Here is a 23,232-nt window from a genome sequence, read left to right as displayed (position 1 = left end):
CTGAATCTGACTGTCAGCCGCATAGACATTTTGAAATTTTGAAAAAAAGCAGGGGCCTTAAAATGGAACCCTGTGTAACTCCATAAGACAGTGGGTCAGAGTGGGACTCCGCGCAACCCCACGTAAACAATGTTGCTTAGTTTTCTTCTCAGGATTTTGCCCTTGGGGTGAACCAGCTTTTGTCTGAGGGTGTTAGTGGATTTAAAATTCACCGGGATGTTATGTTGTGAGAATTTACAGTTTCTCTGGCAAACCGGCCACATAGGAGACCGCCACACTTGACCTCCTGAAGACGCCGTTTGGATGAATGAAACGTCTCCAACCAACAAGAAGAGTCCAGTTGCCAGAATTCGACATTTGCGGATTACCAAGACCTGCATGAATGACAATCCACACAGACATACTCAAGCACAAGACTAGGAACTAGTCACACTGGCATGCTAATGCTATTCAACAATAGGGCTAACATTTAGCTACATTAGCATGTTAATGACAAATTGATGTTCTACTTGTAGTTTAGTCTGGTTTGGTCTCAGCAACAACATTAGCATGTTGATGCTGTCCAACTGTGACTTAGCTACTTTAGCAATCAGGTGCTATTCAACAGGTCTGTTAGCTACACTAGCATGCTGATAACATTCTGATGCTGGACTAGCAATTTGCGACATTAGCATGCTGATGCTACTCAATAGTGGGGTTAGCTATTAGCAACATTAGCATTTCGAAGACCAACATTGTTCGAGGCTTTGGAAGCACTTGTGTGTTATTTGAAAGGCCCCGCCCCCAGCCAGCATGTTTTCTTTGTTTGTCTTTTTATTTTATTGTTGACTCTTCCCGATTGGTCCCCTGGTAGGTGTGAAAGGCCGCTATCAATCAAGGGATGCTAATCTTGAAAATAATTGTGATTTTCTTCAAACACGTCTGCACTTCTTTTTCACGTTTTCTTCTTTTCTCATTTTTCCATTCGCAGCCAGTCACATGACCTCACACACGCGCACAAATGCACTGATAGCAGGATCCTTCATTGTGTTTGCTCTTTGGACGCCACACCTCAACAAGCACTTTGTGTGTGTGTGTGTGTGTGTGTGTGTGTAAGACCTTTGTCCTTTTCTCCATTTTGCCTCGTCATATCTCGCTATCGTGTGTGCGTGTGTGTGCACACTGACAGAGATGAGTGCCTATCTTGACTTTTTGTTTCATTGCTTTTAAATCTGCCTCGCATTTGTGTGCGTGTAACAGAGGTGAGCAGCCATCTTGATCTGCGGCCTTGTCGTCGTGTTTTAAAAGGGGAAAGTCGCGGCAGCACGAATGTTTGCGCGGCGCTTGCCGTGTTGCCGCCGTTTGGATGTTGCCCCCACACTGGCTAACGCGCTACCAAGGTTGGAGGAGCTTCCCCTGGCCGCCGTAAAGTTTTATTGAGGATGACAATAAAACCTTTTTTCTTTTTTCACCACAGAGACGCGCCAATGTTTACTCACTTGCCTGACCTTTCGCACACGCACGCATGGACATGGACATACACGGGCACATACACACAGAAAACCTCATTGAAAGGTTTGTGTATATATATATATATATATATATATATATATATATGTATGTATGTATATGTACTCACACGTAAACGTATTCGTGCGCACTCACACGCACACAAACACGTGTACACGCACACAAATCCGCATGCATTTACGCAAACTCGCACGTAAAAACAGACACGTATGCAAACAACCGTGTGTATTCCTGTGTGTATCTGTGTGTGTGTGCGTGACCTTCGTCCCGGTGATAGCTTGTTCCTGATTGGCTCAAACGCGTCATCTGCGCCACCAACAGACGCCATCTTCTCCTCTTGAGCGCTACAGGGGTGCTAACGCGTGCGCCGGTCGGTCGCCGTCATCGTTGCGCCTTCGACGGCAAACACAAAGAGAAGAAAAGCGTAATTCAGCAATCATAAATGCATGACATGCTAAATATGACGTACATTTATACATTGTGAGCTTATTGATACACATTTATGACATGCAGCGCCGTGAAAAAGTATTGTCCCCCTTCTCAAATGATATATTGACAGCTTCCCCACTTTAATGTTTCAGATCATCTAACAAATGTAAATATCAGACAAGTATAACCCAAGAGAACTTAAAATGCTGTTCTTAAATGGTAATTTCATTTCTTAAGGAAGGGGGGAAAAAAACTATTCAAAGTGAACTGGCCCTGTGTGAAAAAGTAATTACTTTGAATTAAGTACTTGTTAAATCGTGAATTAATTGTGGCTAATGACAGTTTTGGGTTGATTTTCACTGATCACACCCGAGCCTGATTGCGTCCAGACTTGTTCAACCAAGAAAGCACGAAAACAGAATCTGTCCCGACAAAATCAAGTCGGACAAAAGATCTAAAAAACTCAAGTCATCGACGTCTATCGGTTCCAAAAAGCCTTTTCTCAAGCTTTAGGACTCCAGCGAACCATAGGGAGAGCCATGAGCAAACCGGCCTACAAAGATTACGCCAAGAGAACAATCATGACTCAGGAAGGAGAACTTATTGACATACATTTATACATCGTGCACATAGCTATACACATTTTGGACTTATGTATGCACATCCTTCCTGGAGGACATGTTTATACACATTTTTAAAAAATATATTGACATATTTCCATCATAATATTCTCATTTTGGAATATCAATACAAATTTATGACATATTTATACATTTATACACATTTATGGACATACTTATACATAGTACATTTATGATGTCCACATTTTGAACATATATATGCAATTTATGATATAGTTATGTACAGTTCGCATTCAGGACAAATTAAACACTATATATGACATATATTTAGGGCTTATTTATATACATTTATAATACGAATACAGATTTATGACATCCGTACACATTTCTAGGACATGTTTATGACGCAACATGGTCCATCTTGTAACGCTTGAAATGAGTTGTGATGACGATTATTAATATGATCTGTGCACGTGTTGTCATCGCGCCTTTGTTACTACGGTTACCGAGCGGACGAAGGAGAAAGAAAACGCCGCCTAAATTTGACGAGAAAGAAAAATAAAGTGGCCTGCAAACAAAATGTCCTCCGCTTTACCGCCCTGTGGCCACGCCCACACGCTTGTAAAACTTAATATTACACGCACACACACACACTGTACAGTCCCACGTTTATGGCTGCTGCTGCTGATGATGATGATGAAGAACACTGGCTGTGGGGAAAAAAAAGTGACTTTCCGCATGAGGGTTCAGAGGTCACACAGCAGCGGGAAATCGACGCAACGTAATACGCACGTACGCCGGGCGGATGAATGACGATTCATACATCGAGAAGTATGAAAGTATGAAAGTAAGCAGGATGTTTGGATCGTGTGCTTGAAAGAAGGAATTTAGGCGAGTTGTTTTGATGTTAAAAGACGCACTTGTGCTAGTATGAACATGAACGTTTGCGTGAGTAGAATAAACAGCCGTCCTCACTACAGTAACACCACTACTACTAATAGTGGTAATAGGGCAGGGGTTTTACTCCTAAAAAGTATATTTCATATTATTGTAAGGCACTGTATAAATATGCACAGGTTGAATAGTAACACTGCGCTTAAATATAGTCAAATTCATTTGTGTTCATGTAACTGGCCATAAATAATTGTCAAACAAATTGTCATAAAAGTTGAAAATGGTTCCCATAGAAATGTTTTGAAAAATAGTTATGAAAGATTACATGCAAATTGAAAATTAGAACAGAATTGTACTTGGGCAGTGCTTCGTTTGCACACCACCAGAGGGCGCACACACTCCACATGTTGCAGACGTCTGCAATTCAGTCTTGCCGAAAGTCCAAAAGAACATTTGAGACCACATTCTTCCTATCCACAGTCAACATTTCTCATTTCTGCATGAAGTCACTTTTGTGTGGCCGTTGCCACAAATCAGTCAATAAGTCGGTGATTTAGCATTGAGGACGTTCAGAGTTTTATTGCCTCTTGTTGCACCTCGTGTGAAGCTGCTAGTACATATTATTATTTCCAAAACAAAAGTTCGGACAATTGGAATAGATCACGGGTCGCAACCTTAAAGCCATTTGGACAAAAACAAAACAAAACAAAACAAAAAAACAGGAGCCACAAAACCCTTTAGACATCTTTTTTTATTTCTGCGTGCAACAAACATTTTGAAGCTCGATGTGACATCGCCTTGATAAAAAAAAAAAAAGTGTCATTCAGATGTGTAACAATTAATCGAAAACTAATCCATTGCCAAATTCATCAACTACTTTGATGGTCGATGAATCGTTTACAGACATCTTGTTCAGCTTCAAATTGTCAAAATCTTCCGTCAGGTGTAAATATTCTCTGATTTCTGTAGTTCTAGAATATGTTGGTGTTGAATCAAAGCAAACATCTGCTTTTACTTTGGAAAACGACAATCAACATTTTTTTTTTTGCCGATTTTCTGACCAAACCACAAAATGAATCATGATCAATTTATATTTAGCGTTTTCTTTTTAAATAAAGGAACGGAAATGATTTTTTTCCCGTTCATTGATTAATTGTAAAAATAATTGACATGAATCGATTACAATAATTGTGGGTTTGATGTCGTTTCAAAGCTATATGCGACGGAGTTCATGACATTTACAAAACAAAATACATTGGAAAGAAGACGAATGAGGGAGAGAGCTTTTGAAAAACGAAACAAGATTCGATGTAATAGAAATACAGGAAAAAACGTGAATATTGTTACATTTGTATACGTTTCCTTAAGGCAACAGATGTGCTTATTGTACCTGATCGAGCCACACTTCCTACCAGTAGGTGGCGGCAATGCACCGACACGCCGTTAAACCTGAAGATGACGACGAAGACGATGCCGGCCGAGTTTTGCCGAGTTTAGCCGAGCTCGGGGATCAGCTGACCCAAAGCCTCCGCCGACGTCGACGTCGGCTCAGCCCGGCCGTCGTCCTTCCTTTCGTGGGCTGACTACTTCCTGAAACGTTTTGGTCCTTGTCGAAGGGCCCCAAAAGAGGAGAAACTCGTTGTTGTGCGCGACTGTTGATCCGAGTTGCCCGGGAAGGATGCCGTCGTTGCTCTTCTGCGGCCCCAAGATGGCCGCGTGCGGCATCGTCATCAGCATCTGGGGCGTCATCATGTTGGTAAGAACAAGCGCCCAAGCCGCAACGTTCTTCTTGGTCTCAATTAGGATTTAGGATGAGCGACGTGACGACGATCGTGCTCTTCATCGTGGCCAAGAAAGAAACGCTGGCCGACGTTGGCCTCCAGTGTGTAGACGGAGCCGCACCAAACAAACGCAAAAACAACTTCGAACAACAGTCACGAGAATGTTCGTTGTTTCCGGATCAAATCAACGCGTAAAGGGAAAAGAAAGTATAATCCGTTGATCACGTGATTTATTTTCCCCCTCTTGTCTTCACGTGACTTTGACACCGCAACCTGTCAGGTGACTGAAAACAGGAAGTGCGATTGTGTTAGCATGTATGGACGAGCAATATTTGTTTATTTCAATATTTTGGGGATTAAACCGTTGACGTTTACCATGCAATTTAAGCATTTTGTTAACTATTTCAAAGCAAAGTAAACATTCGTTAACAATTATGAGGCAAACGGGGAGTTTTGTTTTCAATGATGATGCAAATAGAACATTTTGTTGACGGTGAAGGTGAATGAAAAATGTAGTTTCCAATTACGAGGCAAATTGTGAATTTAAAAATAATTATAAAAATGGGGAGTTTTATTGACTACTTTGGTGTGAATGGAAACATTGTTGACAATTATTTTTGTTTTGTTGTTAGCATTTTGTTAACAACAATAATGCCAATGGCCAATTTGTTTACAATTTGATGCAAATAGGGCACTTTGTTGCTGACCATAATGTGAATAGAAACATTTTGCTGTCCGTTATGATGCAAGCGTTGCATTTTGTTCACAATTGTATAGCAAATGCAACATTCCGTTCACAATCACAATAATTCTGATGCAAATGGCACATTTAGCGACCAATGACGGCGTTTTGTCGGCAATTGTGATTCATGATGATATGAGGCGTTCAAGTCATTGTTTGGTCATTTGTGGCTGCGCTCTTTGTCGTCGCAGGCGATGCTGGGAATCTTCTTTAGCGCCAAGTCGGCCGTGCTCATCGAGGACGTCCCGTTTACCGAGGACGACATCCGCAACGAGTCAGTTATTAGATTTGATAGATTATATACATCCACACTGTATATACTGTACATATTTCTCTTTACACAAGTACTGAAGTAGATTTGATACATTTTCAGGCCTGGGAAAGCAGAGAAAAAGGAAAGTATCGAAAGGAAAAATATTTCAGTTTCCCAGACTGTTACCACTCTTATACTATTTTATCTGATCATCGTCTAATTAATATTAAAAGAGAAAACCTTTTTTAGTTCCATGCATTCAGCTTATCTGTGTTTGCTCGTCATTTATTTGGATATTTACGTCTTCTGGAAATGATTGAATGACGCAATTGAACACATTCACAATAATGAAAACATTTATTTACAAATATTTTCCTTACCAAGGAGTCGGGCAGTTAGTGTGTGGAAGAAGTATGGAATTTGGAAATGCGCAAGGTGTAGGAAGGCCGTTTCCTGTTCCGACAGGAAGTGAGCTCACGCGGTTGTTGTTGTTGTGTTTTCTCGCAGTCAACACCCTCCCCAGAACATCTACGGTCTGTACAGCCAAGTGGGCATCAACTGCTTCATCGCGGCCGCCGTCTACGTGGCGGTGGGCGCCGTGTCGCTGTGCCAGGTTCGACTCAACAAGCGGCAGGAGTACATGGTGACCTGAGATGGCCCCGCTCCAGCCGACTGGCCGCCGCGCCCTGTAATTTATTTCCAGTTTAAACGTTCCGTGTTGATGTAGTCATTCCTCAACGTGTTTTCTGCATGTCGAAATGTGTGACAGGAAGTGCCGATGTCAAAATAAAAGACGTGACGTGCTTTTGTGTGGAAATGAAGATGACCTAAAAATCATTAGGCATCGGGAATTAGTTTGGAAAATAACAAAATATTGACACTGTGGGGCCAATTTGGAGTTTCACGAGGAGGTGTACACACTTTTGTTGCCAGCAGTTTAGACATTAATGGCTGTGTGTTGACTTAGTTTGAGGACGGCAAAGGTACACCCATTTTGCAAGTTGTTTTGGTGCTTATTTAGTCAATACCCTAAACATTAGAAGTACACAAAATTCAAATAGACAAATTACCCGTTTCTCAAATACACACAAATTGGAAAATCGCTCACCTCAAAAACAAAATGTGCAACTTTTCATATGATGATAAGGTTTTGCTTTTATGTACAATAACTAAACCAACATTTTTGGAATGTTTTTACGGGTGTACAGCAAATGTATCGAACACTTATTGCGATTATATGTATTCAAACATTAAATATTGAATCGAGGAAACCCTGATCTTGAAATGTAGATGTTAGCTAAGCAACGACCCACAATCAGAGTAGGCAAATCATTCAAGACACATTTGGTGTCACGTTGAACTGCCTGCGAGCTCTGCTGCCCCCCTCAGGGCACGAGAGTCACTGCAGAAGGATCCCCAGGACCAGCAGGCGCAGCAGCCGACAGCTGCTTTGATGCGCCGTTGCCAGGACGACCGCACACAAAGCAGCACACACACTTAAGTTACTTAATGGACAATATTTTATTCATTTTTTGCATCAACAAGCAAAAATCTCTCTCTCATTCACATCAGCGCATGGCAAGACCGGTGCTGGTTGTCGCAGGTTCGTCACGGCGCAGACCGAACCAGAGTTTGCAGACTTTGGGCCACCTGATCGGCAGACTTGTTGTCCAGGGAGACGCTGCGTTCCTTCCCGAAATCTGCCAGTAAACACACGTAGAGTCTGAAGCCAGGACTCGGAGGCGGAAACATTCGGGGTTGAACCGACTGGTTGATGCGTCAACTTTACCGCTCCAGCTCGCGAGGGCGCCGCCGCCGGCGGTTGGGAACATTGGACGAGAAATGAGATCGGGAGCACGGTCACTCGCAAAATAAGCAAGTCAATCGTCAAAACATGACAAAAGCCAGAGTGGCCATCGGAAGACGCTGACGACGAATAGGCGAAACCCTCGTGCCAGCCGGCAGCAAATTGGCCGAACGGCCAGCCGAGCCTTTTTTGCAGTCGACCACGGACGCAACTAACTATTAGCTGTCCATTACTTTGGGGGGATTAATCCGATAAAAGCCATTTTCATTTCCATCCCTTTATTCAAAAACAGGACCTTTTTTTTTTCAAATTGACAGTGCAGAAAATGCATTAACACAAATTGATTGATTCCGTCGTCAGAAAATAGGCAAAAATGTTGATCTTTGTGTTCCAAAACAAAGCAGATGTGTGCAAATGTCCTAAGTGGAACCAAGTTTACACTGGACGCATCTTAGCAAACAATTCTTTTGGAGGATTGCAGTCTTTAAAAACGGGAACAGACTTTGTTGTGAAAATGGCATCCGCAAAATTCTAATTCCGTCACACGACGTTTGTTTTCAATTGAATTTGTTTTTTTTGTGTGTGAAATCCATGTTTTGCTCTTTGAACAACTCACACGTGCACAAATAAAATGCATCAACGGTTTTGAATTTGAAATCAAGCATATTAGCTTTTTCCAACCAAGCACCTCCAACCGAGTTGAGTCCGAACCACCGCTATACAGCATTTAAGATTTGTTTTTTTGTTTAAAGAATTCCAAACAAAGCCGCAATTCTCTCCCATGATGCTTTGCTGCCACTCACCGTAACGAGCCCACAGTCGGGCCTCCACTCCGGAACATTCTCGGACCAGGATGGGGAAGTCTGCGTTGGCTCGCTTCAGGTCCACGTAGTGCTGCTCCACAAAGTCTCTGTAAAGTGGGAACAAAAACAACATCAAGCTCAAAGCACAAAATAAAAGCAAGATGGAAGATTCCTCTTAAGCCGTTCAAAGAAAGGGGAAAGTCATTTGTTTTTTTCCCCCAAACTTTCACACCAATTGTTTGTTAAATATCTTGCAGTCGTTATTAATATAGTTGATCATTCTTATGTTAGTTTCTTCTACTATTTGTGATTTTCTGCCACGACCCTTCAAAGCAGAAACAGGAGCACGTTTCAGCGCAAATGTGGAATATTTCTAGAATCCATCATTCTATTAAACATTCCATTGATTAAGCAGATTGTTTTTTTTTTTTTTTTTTTGCTCTTTTCCTGAATACTGTTTGGTAACCGATTATTGTTGTTACTTGGTATTGTTTACCAATTAAACTGCACCAAATACTGCTTAAAGGCTGATCGTTTGGTATCCACATTTGTAAAGCTGCCTCAGGCGCAACAATTCATACCACAGCTGCAAAGAACCATTATTTTCTCAGAGATTCAAGTGACTATTTTTTTCCATCAACAGATTATGATTCAGTGACTGTTTTGTTCGGTAACATCTGTGAGAAAAATCAGCAAACATGTTGATCATTGTTTTCCAAAAGAAAAGCAGATGTCTTATTTCGATTAAACACGGAGAATCAGTTTGGTTTGATGAAGGGCAACAGAAACCGGAGAAGATTTACCGTTGTTGCTGAAAACAGGTTTTGGACAATTTATGAAATTTATTTAATTATGAAATGCTAGTCGATTAACATGATAATTGAGTAATTGTCCATTAATCAATGCACTGTTGCACCTTTAGTTTCAAGATGTGTATATTTCAGGGCGAGAGAATGAGATTTGTCGATTTGATTCTATTCACCGAGTCGAACACTTGGTGAGGGTTGGACGTTAGCAGTTAGCAGTTAGCAATTAGCAGCTGCTAGCTGCTTCTCAGGTCGCTGAGGACAGAGGAGCTTCGTCAGCTTCGTCTGCTTCGTGTGCGTGCTAACATCTGCGGCAGCATGCTCGCGGGCTCACCTCGTCCCCTTGCTCGCGGCGGAGGTTTGGCAGACGTGGATTCGGATTTCGCGGAGGTTTTTAGCTAAAGCAGAGCCGAGACCTCGGACGACTGCGGCCGCCATCTTGGCTTGTAGACGCGAGCCCACTTTTCGGCCTGGCAGGCGCCATTCGCACGCGCACTTTCGCCCCCGAATTTGCCCGGACAGGCAACCACATGTTCGTTCGTCTGGCTTTGGAAAACCTTTTTAACATTTAACAGCTTGACTGGATATGTGTTGATATCTGTAATTCAATTTTGCCTAGTCAAAAAGGACATTATATTTCGCCAAGGACAATTCATTTGTAGATATCTGCTATCGGAATTACACGTATCTCTAACTCCACTTTGAGATATCTACGAGTTGATTCTGACTCGTCATCATTCCAGTTCAAGATCTGTTTAATTCACCTGAATTCAAGACGTGTCTCTTTTCAGATATTTTGAATCACGTTTCAAACTGGACAAAATGAATTCCGACTAGTCAGAATCAAATTGTAGATACCTCAAAGTAGAGTTAAAGATACAGTATCTATAGTTCCATCGCAGATATCTGTAAGTCACGAGTGGATATTGGCGGCTGGAGAATAGATCTCTTGAATGAGAAACTCGTACACATGCATAGCAAAAGTGACGTAATTTGTCGTCGGCAAAATGACTTTGCAGATATTTGAAATTCAGTTTCGACGAGGCTAAACTCATTTACAGATATCGATCTGTCGTTTCGACTCGTCGCCATGACGTTACAGATACCGTATCGGCGATGAAAATTCCAACATTTGAAACTGGAATTACGACGGGTCAGAGACGATGTCGCTATCTACAGTATTCATTCTGGATAGTCAAACTCGGCTTTTAAATGTTAGAAAGGGTTCCCGTATATTCTGAACGCTGAAATAAATGTCTATCTCCAAATTTGTATTAATCTCGGAGTTGGACCAAAAATGCTTTCCTCCCCTTCCTGGCCCGTGTCAAAATGAAATCTGTAAACATATGGCACGAATGATCCAATGAGACTGCTTGTCTTGTCACCTTTAGCAGAAAGCTCGGATGTAAAAAGTCTACACGCACCTGTTCAAAGGCCAGCTTTGTGTAATATGAAAAAGGAGACCAAGATAAATCTTTTTTTTTTTTTTTTAACCATAAACGTTATGTGACCTATAAGCTGTACAAGTGATTGGGGGGAAAGAAAATCAGTTATTAGAGAGTGTGCATACTTTTTCTACCACATTATATCATCTGTTTCATTTTACATCCCTAAAAATGTCTTTTTCCCCAAATTTAGTTATAGAAGTTATCGTGGTGGAAAAAGTTTTGAAATGATTTATCTTGATTTGATTTTTTCATCACCAAAACCTGGCATTTAAACGGGGGTGTTTGGATTTTGGATTTTTTTTAGGCCGATGCCGATTCCGACATTTAGATAGGTCGGCCGATTCGTAAAAAAAATATATTATGAAAAAGAGAATGTATTTTTTGGTCACTTAATGCTTACAACAATAAAGATTTGAACTACAGGCAGAACATTTGACTGTTTTACAGAGCGAAAAATCTGTAAAAATTTCTAGCCGATATTTTTGATACGTGTAAAAAACAACAACAAATTTGTAAAGAAAATCGGGCCATTTGAAAAGGGCCAATTTCGGCTGGCGATTAATCGGTCGGGCCCTCGTGTCCTGCTCATTGAATTGAAGTCATCATGTGGTTGACTTGATCAGGAAGAGTTGAGACTTTGCCTTTTATTGGACTCACAAAAACAAGCCAGCGCCACCAGACCAACGAAAACGCAAACGACGCGTCCTACAAGGCGCCGGGTCGGCGGCGCCGTCCGGGCCTCCGCAGCTTCTCGTTCAGAAGCTCCTGGATGCGTTTGTTTTGCGTCCGCTCCCGGACGGGGGGCACCCGGGGCACGAAGTGGCTCTGCGGGCCCCTCGTCCCGTCAGCGTCCAATCCCACGATGCCGTAGGAAATCTCGCCCGCCGAGTCCTTCGCCACCTTCGGCGACGTCGCCCGAAAGGAAGACGAACGTCCGCCGGCGGGGCGCCTCCCGCTCGGGGCGATGACATCGGCGACTGTCCCGAGCGGCGGGGTGAGTGCTGTTATCCCCGCGGCGGTTACCATAGCAACAGAGGTTGCCACAGCAGAAGTGGGCGTGGACTCCGTGAGGAAAAACGGCGGCGCGGTCACGGGAGTGACGAGCGCGTCGTCGTCGTAATCCACGTAAATAAAGTCGGTGGTGCTGGGGGGCGGAGTCACTGTCCATGTGCTGCTGGAGGGGGTGGGGCTCGGCTGTGGCGTCACTGTGGCGGAAACGCTAAAAAAAGCAAAAACCAAAAGAGCATTATGAACACGTACGAACGCTTCGAAACACTTCCGATGGCTTATGAACATGCAAATGAAGTCTTAAACGTACGAACGCTTGCAAACGCTCATGAACACACACAAACGAAGAACACACATGAACACGTATGAACACTCCTAAAGGCGGTGTTGCAGGTCACCTGAAGTTGCTGCAGGACTTGCAGCACATTTGTCGGTACCCGGCGTTGGCACAGTAGCGACTGAGCGCCTCCAGCCGACAGAATGCCGAGCGGTCGCCACGGCAACGCTGCCCTGCAGAAACAACAAGGTCAGCTGTCGCCTAACAGGAAGAGGAAGAGGAAGCGGAAGGAGTCTGCCGTACTCGAGGCGGTCTTAGCCGGCGGGACGTCCGTACTGGATCTGGACAGCCATTGGACCATGAAGTTCTTCGGGTCGCCTGCGCCGCAAAAACAAAAATGGGCGAGCAATTTGAACTCTAATTTTAAACAGATCAAAAATGAAAATAAAAACTCCACATGTACAACAATACATTCCATTTAGTGTAAAAGAATTCAACATCTGAAAAATTCAGGGTATAAAATGCATTGTCTCAACTCGGATGGGCCAATAACTCATAGATCAGCTTCGCCCAAAATTCTCCCACACTGTACGCAGCGATACCTCATCAGCGGCCCGACGTCAGCCGTGCGTGTGCGGACAACGCGGATGACGACACTTTCATTTTCAACAGCAAAATGGACGATGAACTCCTGGAGCGGCGAAATACGCGTCCGCCATTTGTTTGCGCTTGCTTTGTAATGCGGGATTTCCTTGTTGCCATGGCAAGTCGTTCCTCCCTAAAGCGAGGCAAACATGCGCCATGTCCAAGGAAACGTTTTCTTTTGGAACAATATTTGACGAGAATAAAACACATTTTCATCATAGCACTGAGTGCCGAGTACTCAAACGTTAGTACTCCGTACGCGTACTTGGTCTGAAACGAGTGGTATCTTAAAAATACCGGAAAAGGTTTACAAAGGAACGTTAATGTTATGTTAAACCTAACCTAATCGAGTAACATGTGGGCAGGAGAGAATTTGTGTTTCTTTTTTTGCAACGGATTAATAGCATTTCCATTCATTTCAATGGGGAACATTGATTTGATTTGGTTAAAAGTAGTCCTCTAAATCGTTACTTGAGCAAAATAAATACTCAGGGAAAAAGTAACTTATTGATTTTTTGTAACCAGAGCATGCACGTAAAAAAGAAAGAATGCCCAACAATATGATGATATATTACTCCGACAGGTACAATTTCAAGAAGTTCAAGTGCTAAGGCTCAAGGTATGAGTGTCCTTCCGCATCCACACACGGCCTTCGAGACGCGACGCATGCTTACCGCCACACGGTGGCGCTCTGCAGGTGCGGTTGGCGATGGGCGGGACGAGACTGCAGTTCCCCGAGGATCCTTCGGGCCGGAAGCAGGCTACCTGACGCTCCTGCGTGCCGTTGCCGCAGGTGACGGAACACTGCGACACAGAAGCTGCGTCAGTGCCACGCGTGAACCCGCCTCGCGCCCCCCACGCCCGCCCTTTACCGGCGTCCAGGGCCCGGCCCGCCACACCGCCGGGCACGGGAGGCGGTTGCAGGGCCGTTTGGCGTCCGGCCGGCGGTCCTGGCAGAGTTCGCTGTTGACGGAAAGCCGGCGCCCGCCGACGGACACCAGCTGGCAGCCCACCCAGCGACGCTGCCAGCCGCTTTGTCCACAGGAGGCGCCGCAGGCCTCCCAGCCGCCGGTCATCCAGCTGATCGGTTGAGAGCAGGAAGTGCTCAGTGTGTATACGAGGGGGCTCAAAGAGTGTTACTATGGTGACGCGATGTCGCAGTCAGTTGAGTGTTACCGTGACGACTGTCTGATGTTATCGAACAGTGGAGTCTACGATGTTACCGTGGCGGCAAGCAGTGTTAGATATTGCCGCGCAGTGTTACCGTGACAACGATCTGACATTACCGTGGTGCCCATTTGAGGGTCGCTGTGGCAACCGTCTGACGTCACCGTGGACACCTTTGAGTGTTGGGTGTTACCGTGACAACCGTCTGATGTTACCCTGGTGACCGATAGTGTTAGTTGTAGTAATAGTGTTGCTATAGTGTTACTACTGTCTGATGTTACCGTGACGACTACGTGTCGTTACCGTTGCGACCATTTACGTGTTATCGTGACGACTGTCTGACTTTACCGCGGTGACCCTTTGAGTGTTACGGTCAGGACTATCTGACGTTACCACGGTGACCAATTGAGAGTTGCGTGCCTGACGTTGCTGTTCCATTCGAGTGTTACCGGGACGAACGTCTGACGTTACCGTGGCGGGCTGCAGACGTCGGTGTTGCAGCTGCGCGTGATGGCTCTCGGTTTGCTGATGTTGGAGCACAACGTTCTCTGAACCATCACCCCGTCTGCCTTCCGGCGGCATCCGAAGCGGGTGTACTGTTTCCCTGGTGACCAAAGGAGGAGGAGTCAACCGGCTTTCCCTTTCCACGGCAAGCGGGCGACGCCGCACCTCCTCCGCATGACTGGGAGCACTGAGACCACTGCTTGAGCGCCCACTCGTAGAAGATGGCGTCCTCCTGCACCAGGTTGGACTCCAGCGAAGAGCGCAGGTGGTCCTGGATCACGTACTTGTAGGACACCATCAGCTTGGCATCGCCATGGGAACGGAGCTGATGGAAAGAGTGCTCGTCACGCTTCATGCGGCCCGATGCCACCAAACAGTTAAGTGTTGCCGACAGTCTGCAACGAGTTTGGTGATCTCAAAGGTCCTTCACCTTCAATTTGTGAAACATGTTTCATTTATCAACATATGCAAAGCAGTTGACGATTTGTAAAGAATAAAAAATACTAAAACTCTAAACCTCAGCTTAGTGTTACTGCTGTTACCAGTACAAGTCTGACCTGTAATTATTTCTAATTCCAAATTGTGTGATCGCTTGTAACATTGACATTTATTTTCTATCTGATCATTTTATTGTTTTAACCTGTCGAGTTCCGCTGCTGCTTGATGCCCGAGTGGCGGATCTCGCCAGGATGCCACGAGGTAGCAACACTTTGATTGCTTTGGCCTGGGCACAAAACAGCAACTAGATGAATTGTTCAGCAAATAATGGAGAATAGTTGAAAAGAAAATCTGCAAATTTGGTTGTCAATATTTTCCATGACTTCTCATTTCAAATCCAAATTGTAGTTCAAATAGAAAGTATCTAAGAACAATGGAATACAGGGGCAAATGTGAATATCAGTGACTCTGAATATGTGATTTGCGTGCCACTCGTGGTTTTCAGGTTCTCTCCAGTGGTGCGCCATAGTGCGACTTTATTTCTTGTAAGATTGACATTTCTTCCGCTCCCTAAAAACATTTTTCCTTGAAAAAATACAATTTGAAGTCGGACGTTGCGTCTTCCCGCGTCTGGGTTTACGTGACAGGTTCCGAGGTCCAGGACTCACCATGAGGACCACGGCGTACTTGAGCGGGCCCTCGGTCTGGACCACCTCCTGCTCCTCGCTGCGGGTGTACCGCCAGGCCACGCCCATCTCCACCAGCACGCGGGACGTCGGCTCCGTGTCCTCGTCGTTCAGGAACAGGCGGCCGCTCTCCTGGTTCTTCACCGCTAGACGAGCGACAAAGTCAAGGCGAGCCGCACTGAGGGATACGCGAGTCGGCTCGAGAAAACGGCGGCGGCGGCGGCGGCGCCTACCGAGGACGTGAGGGGTCCTCCTGAACTCCTGCACCAGGAGGTGTCGAGCGCCTCGAGGAATCTCCAGGATCTTCAGGTAACCTGGGCCACAGCCGACAATCAAGCCACTCAAAGACACCCTGTGCAAAATTGGATTCGGAGGCCCAGTAATATTCACTGGTGATCAAGTCACCTGTTTTGTTGGCGCTGCGACTGAAGTTCCCTTTGACCACACGACAGCGGGAATGATCTCCACCGCACACCCCGCAACGGTCCTCCTGGAGGTCCGACGCGATCTCCCCGTCGCAGCCGACGTGCTGCGAGGGGGCGAGGAGGCGAGGAGGCCGGGACATGAGGAAAGTAGGCAATTGGACAAGTCAACAGGGATAGGACACAAAGAATTGAGATGATGAGACAAGTAGGAAAGGACCATAAATGAAGAGACACGTCTTGCTCGCCTAATGGCGCTGACGTGAAAAATCCAATGCATAAATACAAGATAAGATGAGATGAGCTAAAGACCTCACACTCTCCTCGAACACACACGCTGTAGGCGTCCTTGTAGGAGCACAGCGTCCCATCGTGCGCTGCTCTCTTCATGGACACCAGTGCGCCCGTCTCGTCGGAGCGACAGAACAGATTGCATCGCTCGTCGGCTGTTAAGAAACGTGAGACGTGGACACGCATGGGAAGTGTGACATTGCGGGTGGGAGACAGCGCCCGCGCCCCCCGTCAGGCGCAGTCCTGTCTGAGGATTCCACGTGTCTGTGACTTGCTACCAAAACTACATTCCCAGATTACGGCCTGATGACTCGAACATGTGGTGCGCGCGTGTGTGTGTGTGTGTAGTGTGTAGTTACGGTTGGCGTGTTCCACAGGCAGCCAGCGATGTTTTTTTCCTTCATGTTCTAAAAAGTCATCCCAGGCGCTACACTGCTCCGCCCTGAAAGACACCACATGTCATGCCAAGTCATCGCCGGTCCTTCCCGGTCATGCCAAATTATCACAAATTCTAATAATTTACAAGTCATTCCAGTCATCAAGTTCTTCCAATTTCATTCCAAGTCATTGCTGGTCATTCCAAGTCATCAAGTAATTACAGTCATTCCAGTTCATCAGGTTATTCCAAGTTTTTCCAGGTCAATGCAATCCATTCCAATCATTAGGTCATTCTAAATCATCAAGTCATTCCAAGTTATTCCAAGCCGTGGCAGGGCATTCCAAATAATCACAAGTCACTCCAAGTCTGTCAAATCATGACAGTAATAAACTCATTCCAATTCATGAAGTTATTCCACATCATTCCAGTTCATTCCAATTTATTTCAGTCATTAGGTCATTCTAAAATTCATCCCAACTCAATCCAGACATCAAGTCATTCCAGGACATTCCAAGTCATCACAAATCATCAGCTCATTGCAATTCATCAAGTTCTTCAGTCAAGTCATTTCAACTTCTTCCAAGTCACTGGAAGCCATTTCAAGTCATTCCAAGATACTCCAAATCATCCCAGTCCTCAGATCATTGTGATTCATCACACTATTCCTAGTTATTCTACGTCATTCCAGGTCATTTCAAAGTCATCCCAGACGCTTCACTGCTCCGCCCTGAAAGACGCCACATTACGGGTCCTTCTCGGTCATGCCAAGTCATGCCAAATTATTACGAGTCAGCAAGTCATTCCAGTCGTCATCTCATTCCAATTCATAAAGTTATTCCACATCATTCCAGTTGATTCCAATTCATTCCAGTCATTAGGTCATTCGAAATCATCAAGTCTTCTCAGGGCATTGAATCGATCACAGGTGGACCCTTCTGTTTTTTTCCAGGACAACCAGAACAGTCCAATCACGATCAATTCGATGCCCTGAGAATACAACGACGTGGCCGAATGAGACAAGTCACCGAGTCTTTCCAAGTCAATCCGGTCACCAACGGATTCCAGTCATCTGTTCAGTCCACTTTGGACTTTGGATTCTTACTGACCTGAAGTCTGTCATGGCGGGGCACTGGTGCTGTTGGTTGCACAGTTGGAACTCGAAACTATTTCCGAAGCAGGTGCGCCCCCCGTTGGCTGGCCTGGGGACAGCAACAGTAAGCTTCTCTGACTGTGATCTACAGCTGTGTTTGAAAACATTCCCTACTCACTACTCCCTCTATCGGGGGGATTTACATGTATATTGTGGACTACATAGGTGACTGTGTAGTCCACTTGAATTTCTGTTAGAATTTCAACTCACTATATAGTGCATGATATTGTGAATAGAGAGTGATTCCTAACACAGCCTTCAACTTTGGGTTTCGACGGGCAGCTCACTCACGGCGGGCTGTCGCAGTTCCTGGAGCGGATCCGGACACCGCCCCCGCAAGTCCTGGAGCAGCTGGCGTAGCCGCTCCACGAGCTCCAGGCGCCATCTTGTCGCAGGAGGTTGGCCGTCAGCGTAATGCAGGAGCCTTTGAAGCAGTGCTGAGGAAGATGGAGATGTTCGTCGTGGATATAGTTCCATTCAGAACAGCGATGAACTGGGCACTCACCTTGCCGGGTCCGCACGGCGTCCCGTCCAGAGGCGGACCCTTCTTGGATCTACAGAAAAAAGGATGGTTGTAGTCGCTGCACCACAGCTGCTGGCAAGGCTGCGTGTTGGGATACTGACAAGAACATCAAACAGACCAGCGTGGATCAACACCTTCCTAATAAAGAGACCAGCACAGGTGTACCTAATAAAGAAACCAAATTAGACCGCAGAGAGACCGCTGCGTCCACAACCACAAAAATGACAACTACATTGATGACAACAATGACAACAAAATCAACAACGATGCGATGAAAAGAACTATGACAAAATCAAAAAGGTGAAAGTTCAAACTTACAGCATTACAGGTTCCGTATCCTGGGCCGAAGTCGAAGCTGCACTGCTGCTCCATGGAGTACTCGAACCCTGGCAAAAGGGGCGGAGTCGGCCAGTCGGGGCTGAAAGGGTCGTCCCGGAGACAGTCGTACGTGCTAACCAGGGAAACACAAGCACTCGTGACATGAGGACAGGACAGGGAGTGGACAAAAAGTAGACTGGAAGGGGAAAGAAAGTCTACAGGTAGCAGAAAGGAAGTGTACATTCAATAGACAGGAAGTGGAAAAGAAGGTGAGAGGAAGTCAGAGAAACTGGATGGACAAGCATTGGAAAGGAGACAGTGGGCGAAAAGCAGACAGGAAGTGCATAGGAAGTGGACAAGACCAGGACACACAGTGGATGGGGGGTGGACAGGGAAAGGACAAGAAGGGGGGCAGACAATGCACAGACAATGGACAGGAAATGCATCATAAGTCGACAGGAAGGGGACAATTAGTGGACAGGAAGTAGGCAAGATGTGAGTAGGAAGTGGACAGGAATTAGACATGAAATGGACAGTAGGTTAAAAAGAAGGGGACAGGAAGTGTAGCGTAACTGTGGTCTTGTCTCACTGCAGGTACTTGTGCAGCTCGCTCCAGCTGCATCTGGACCAGTGGTAGCGGTAGAACGTGGCCTCCACTTGTGGCGACATGATGCTGCCCAGGGACACGTCGTCGTCACAGTCGTTGGCCTCGCCGTCGTGCTCCATTCCCAACCTGAGCAAGGACACGTGGCTGATGCTAACGCTAGCGCGGGCTAACAGCGCCATGATTTTGTGTTTACGTGTTTGTGCGGCTCACACATGTCCGATTTCATGAGCAGCGACGAAGGCTGATGAGAAACCGTCTTCCAAGACCAGAACGCAACTCTGGTGCATCTGACACATTCCTGTGACCGGAGCGTAGCCTGCACAGAGCACTACTATTACTGGAATATTAGTGCTAGTATTATGCATCAACATTTTTAGTAGTATAGTGTTAGCAATAATAGTCGATGTCATATTAGCATTAGTATAGACTTAGCTATAGTTATAGTAGAGGTCATATTAGCCTTACTATTATCATTAGTGGTGTTAGTAGTAGCAATCATATTAGCAGTAGTATATTGTTAGCTGTATTTGAAAAAGTAATATTAGGCTGCGGCACTCCCGATAAGCGGTATGGAAAATGGATGGATGGATGAATGTTGTTAGCAGTAGAGGTCATATTAGCATTTGTGTTGAGTGAGCAGTAGTCGTGGTATTGGGGAATATTAGCATTACCATTAGTATTGGCATTAGGTGACAAGAATTTGCATTAGCTCATATTAGCATATTGGCTGGATACTAGCATTGGTACCCTGCATGCCGGATGGTCCAAACTCTCGTCTGCTCAGGTAGACCAGGTGGTCGTGCTGCTGGTTGGGGTTCTGCTCTCTCTGCTGGATGTAGGACCAGCCGCAGACGTTCTCCAGACTCCTCTGGGCGTTTCCCACTGAGATCAGCTCCTGGGACTGGAGGAGAAACCCGGGAGCGTCACAACTATTGATGAGTATTGCTCTTCAGGCTGTGCGATGTTAGCGGTACCTTGGATGGAGACAGCATGATGATTCGCACCAGAACAATGTTGACATTGGCACCAAGGGAATGATCTTGATATATCTCGTTAACCTGCAACACATCAGTTAGAAGAATCTGCTTCAGCTTATCCGTGTTCTTCTCAAACGTTAGCACTGAACTTGAACCATAATATCAGAGGTGCTCAGAGAACTCCAGTAACGACTTGACTACAGTCAAACTTAAGGCGCCAATTCTAGGACTTGGGACTTGCTTGGCTAAAACTTATGAAAGACTCCACTTGACCTGATATTCATGAGACTGGACTTTACTTAGACTAATTATGTAACTTGACAGGTGTTGGCTGTTGACCATTTTCAAAATAGTGTGCCACTTGTTTTGTTTTTGGAAGAAAAGTTTTTGTTTGTGTAATGTTTGTGCAAACCTGGCAACCAACCAGTATGCTATGCTATGCTATGCTATGATGCGGAGTGCAGATGCAACTTCATGAAGCAAGCATCGTGGGGGGAAATCGCAATATTATTACATTTGGAATCAAAGATGAGTTTTTTTCCCCTTCAAATTGGGAAAAAGAGAATGACAACATGCAAAGTCTTCAACTCAAATATAAGGGCGACAACAACTACAACATCTACTTCATTTGTCACTATAGAATCCACGTTAACTTCACAGTTTAGCTCACCGACAAACATGAACTAGATGCTTGACATGCTTGAAATTTGGTGGGCACGCCACTTGACCTGCTTGATTTTTGCCACAGTAACTTGGGACTCACTTGAAACTTGAAGGTTAAGACTTGAGACACACTTATGACTTGCACATACAGTATGTGACTTACTCCCACCTCTGGTGCGTCCACTTACGATGTTCATCAGGGTGATAAGATATTTCTGGACGTGTTCTTGTCCGTGAAAAAGAAGGACGGAATAATCCACAGCTAGCAGGACCTGCGGAGGCGGGAGAATGAGTGCTGTGATTGGCTGTGGAGGAACGTGATTTCCTTTACCTCTATGTTGAACATATCCGCCTCTTCGATGTAGCGGCGCCGCCGCCGACCCGAACTGGATTTGGACCTTAGCTGTTCCAAGGAACCTAAGAGCGGTCCTGAAGACACCACAAGGAAAATCTCAACAGATGTCATTGTGGGATTGGATGACTATGAGCAAGAGTTCTTCTGACCTCGCAGGAAGTCAGCAGTTTGATTGACTGCCCGTTGTTTGGACTTGATGATAGCGGACGATGGATAGACGATGTGTTGTCTTCCTCCTTCATCATGCTCGTCTTCGCCCTGGCCTCCCAACCCCCAGCGATGCAACGGCTCGATGAAGAACTCCTCCTCACTTGTTCGGATTATCCCAGCCTGCCGACACACACACAATCTACTCATCCATTGGAGATCTACAGAAGATCTACTGAAGGTAAAATTTAAGGTTGACAGAAGATCTATGGTCGTTTATTTACGACCTACTGATGATCTACTTAAGTTCTACCAAATACCTACTGAGAATCTACCTTGGGTTAACTGAAGAACTAGGATTATTTACTTAAGCGGTATTGGGGATCTTTTGGAGTTTTACTGAAGGTCTGCTGAAGATCTACTGAGGGTGTCCTGAAAATCTATCAAATATCTAATCAGTGTTTACTAAAATCAAATGATCTACAGAGAATCTACTGGAGTGCTACCGAGTGTCTGCCCAGGATCTGCAGATGGTTTACAGAAAGTCTACCGACAATCAACTCAATGTTTACTGAAAATCTACTTTAAGAGTTGCAGAACATCCTAAAGATCTCCAGATCGACCGAGGACCTACAGAAGCTTTTCTGTGGACCCACTGAAGATCCACTGAGGGTTTACCAAAAGTCGACTGAATACAGTATCTGCACAAGTGTTTATTGAATATCTACAAAATATCTATGATGTTGTAATGAAGATCTACTTAGCATACATCTAATAAGGATCTACTGAGGATCTACTGAATCTCTCCTTGGGGTGCACTGAATATTTACTGAGGGTTTACTGATGGTCTGCTGTGGTTCTACGAACTGTGCACTGAGGGTCTAGAAAGACTCTAGAGTGGATGCAGTGGACTGAGGATTGGCATTGAAAGTGAGTGGTTGGTGGAGAACAGAGCAGAACAGGAAAGTGTTGGGAGCAAAAGGAAGTTTGGAAAAAAGACACGCGTTTCACAATAAGAGGGAGTGGGAGTTAGCGTGACGAGAAGTCCTGCCCTTGCGAGTGTTTGTGCAGCTCATTCCTTTCAACAAGTCTCATCTTTCCGCAACATCTGGATCCCATCACAGCTGCACTCCGGCAGTCAGACGTTGAAAAAGCTTCAGCGCACCGCCAGTGCGGCCAGTGTGCACGTGGCGGCTGCTGCTTTTTACAGCCTTTGTTCGCTCTCTCGCTTGATCTCTCCAATCGTCTCTGCGTCTATACATCAGCTATCTCACATTTTTACTCAATTGTTTCCTAGCCTTTATTGAGCCAAGGAACACACACACACACACACACACAAAAGCCATAATTAGGGGCTGTGAACAATGAACCCCAAACTAGTGGAGGCCACTGTACACTGAAAAAATGACGGTCTTGTCTCAATTTCCTCACAAATGTACCTCCTGAATTGACCTGTTTGGTTGAACACAACGCTGTTAAACTGTTATATGAATGGCAACAGGTGGTTACACAGGTTCATTGGACCTTCTGCCATCTAGTGGAAGAGCATTTCATTGTTCTACCTGTCACTATACATCACTGGCATGGACAGATGACCAAAGAGACATAAATCATGATTTTCA

General features: G+C 45.2%; 3 protein-coding genes and 1 long non-coding RNA gene across 4 annotated transcripts in view; 1 reads left to right on the top strand and 3 right to left on the bottom strand.

Moving 5' to 3' along the window:
- Positions 1 to 824: 824 nt before the first annotated feature.
- On the bottom strand, positions 825 to 4,942 carry LOC133467058 (uncharacterized). The gene is made up of 2 exons (XR_009785120.1): positions 4,804 to 4,942; positions 825 to 1,902 (listed from the first exon to the last, which is right to left on the bottom strand). It is a non-coding gene; the product is annotated as an uncharacterized LOC133467058 (long non-coding RNA).
- On the top strand, positions 4,917 to 6,993 carry LOC133467055 (ribonuclease kappa-B). Its single transcript, XM_061751503.1, has 3 exons — positions 4,917 to 5,169; positions 6,128 to 6,210; positions 6,697 to 6,993. The coding sequence occupies exons 1-3, from the start codon at positions 5,092 to 5,094 to the stop codon at positions 6,839 to 6,841; spliced, it is 306 nt and encodes a 101-aa protein (XP_061607487.1). The 5' UTR covers positions 4,917 to 5,091; the 3' UTR covers positions 6,842 to 6,993.
- Positions 6,994 to 7,691: 698 nt separating this feature from the next.
- Positions 7,692 to 10,097, bottom strand: ndufa2 (NADH:ubiquinone oxidoreductase subunit A2). Its single transcript, XM_061751505.1, has 3 exons — positions 9,940 to 10,097; positions 8,800 to 8,906; positions 7,692 to 7,889 (listed from the first exon to the last, which is right to left on the bottom strand). Exons 1-3 carry the CDS (start codon positions 10,041 to 10,043, stop codon positions 7,798 to 7,800), a joined length of 303 nt encoding a protein of 100 aa, XP_061607489.1. The 5' UTR covers positions 10,044 to 10,097; the 3' UTR covers positions 7,692 to 7,797.
- Positions 7,874 to 23,232, bottom strand: part of LOC133467035 (A disintegrin and metalloproteinase with thrombospondin motifs 2-like) — a 17,477-nt gene continuing 2,118 nt past the window's right edge. Inside the window, exons 3-27 of the mRNA XM_061751442.1 lie at positions 21,613 to 21,793; positions 21,440 to 21,537; positions 21,297 to 21,380; positions 20,443 to 20,526; positions 20,216 to 20,369; positions 19,679 to 19,784; positions 19,451 to 19,594; positions 18,862 to 18,994; positions 18,526 to 18,639; positions 18,312 to 18,457; positions 17,977 to 18,069; positions 16,851 to 16,933; positions 16,513 to 16,646; positions 16,184 to 16,307; positions 16,012 to 16,092; positions 15,761 to 15,924; positions 14,820 to 14,979; positions 14,622 to 14,754; positions 13,856 to 14,063; positions 13,658 to 13,787; positions 12,642 to 12,716; positions 12,460 to 12,571; positions 11,711 to 12,272; positions 8,800 to 8,906; positions 7,874 to 7,889 (exon numbers count right to left, since the gene is read on the bottom strand). Coding sequence (XP_061607426.1) covers positions 11,759 to 12,272; positions 12,460 to 12,571; positions 12,642 to 12,716; positions 13,658 to 13,787; positions 13,856 to 14,063; positions 14,622 to 14,754; positions 14,820 to 14,979; positions 15,761 to 15,924; positions 16,012 to 16,092; positions 16,184 to 16,307; positions 16,513 to 16,646; positions 16,851 to 16,933; positions 17,977 to 18,069; positions 18,312 to 18,457; positions 18,526 to 18,639; positions 18,862 to 18,994; positions 19,451 to 19,594; positions 19,679 to 19,784; positions 20,216 to 20,369; positions 20,443 to 20,526; positions 21,297 to 21,380; positions 21,440 to 21,537; positions 21,613 to 21,793 — 3,255 coding nt within the window. The 3' untranslated portion in view covers positions 7,874 to 7,889; positions 8,800 to 8,906; positions 11,711 to 11,758. The remainder of the gene's footprint in view (positions 7,890 to 8,799; positions 8,907 to 11,710; positions 12,273 to 12,459; positions 12,572 to 12,641; positions 12,717 to 13,657; positions 13,788 to 13,855; positions 14,064 to 14,621; positions 14,755 to 14,819; positions 14,980 to 15,760; positions 15,925 to 16,011; positions 16,093 to 16,183; positions 16,308 to 16,512; positions 16,647 to 16,850; positions 16,934 to 17,976; positions 18,070 to 18,311; positions 18,458 to 18,525; positions 18,640 to 18,861; positions 18,995 to 19,450; positions 19,595 to 19,678; positions 19,785 to 20,215; positions 20,370 to 20,442; positions 20,527 to 21,296; positions 21,381 to 21,439; positions 21,538 to 21,612; positions 21,794 to 23,232) is intronic.

This window comes from Phyllopteryx taeniolatus, chromosome 17 (assembly GCF_024500385.1).
Source record: "Phyllopteryx taeniolatus isolate TA_2022b chromosome 17, UOR_Ptae_1.2, whole genome shotgun sequence".
Lineage (NCBI taxonomy): Eukaryota > Metazoa > Chordata > Actinopteri > Syngnathiformes > Syngnathidae > Phyllopteryx > Phyllopteryx taeniolatus.
Note: the sequence above shows the minus strand (reverse complement) of the source record. Positions and strands in the feature narration are given on the sequence as shown.

Bases quoted from the DNA above. Each gene is read 5' to 3' on its own strand.
- LOC133467055 (XM_061751503.1), top strand. From the start codon at position 5,092: ATGCCGTCGTTGCTCTTCTGCGGCCCCAAGATGGCCGCGTGCGGCATC. The intron at 5,170-6,127 runs GTAAGAACAAGC...TTGTCGTCGCAG, and splicing joins TCTGGGGCGTCATCATGTTG to GCGATGCTGGGAATCTTCTT. The intron at 6,211-6,696 runs GTCAGTTATTAG...GTTTTCTCGCAG, and splicing joins GAGGACGACATCCGCAACGA to TCAACACCCTCCCCAGAACA.
- ndufa2 (XM_061751505.1), bottom strand. From the start codon at position 10,043: ATGGCGGCCGCAGTCGTCCGAGGTCTCGGCTCTGCTTTAGCTAAAAAC. The intron at 8,907-9,939 runs GTGAGCCCGCGA...CCCACTTTACAG, and splicing joins GCCGCGAGCAAGGGGACGAG to AGACTTTGTGGAGCAGCACT. The intron at 7,890-8,799 runs GTGAGTGGCAGC...GTTTACTGGCAG, and splicing joins CCGACTGTGGGCTCGTTACG to ATTTCGGGAAGGAACGCAGC.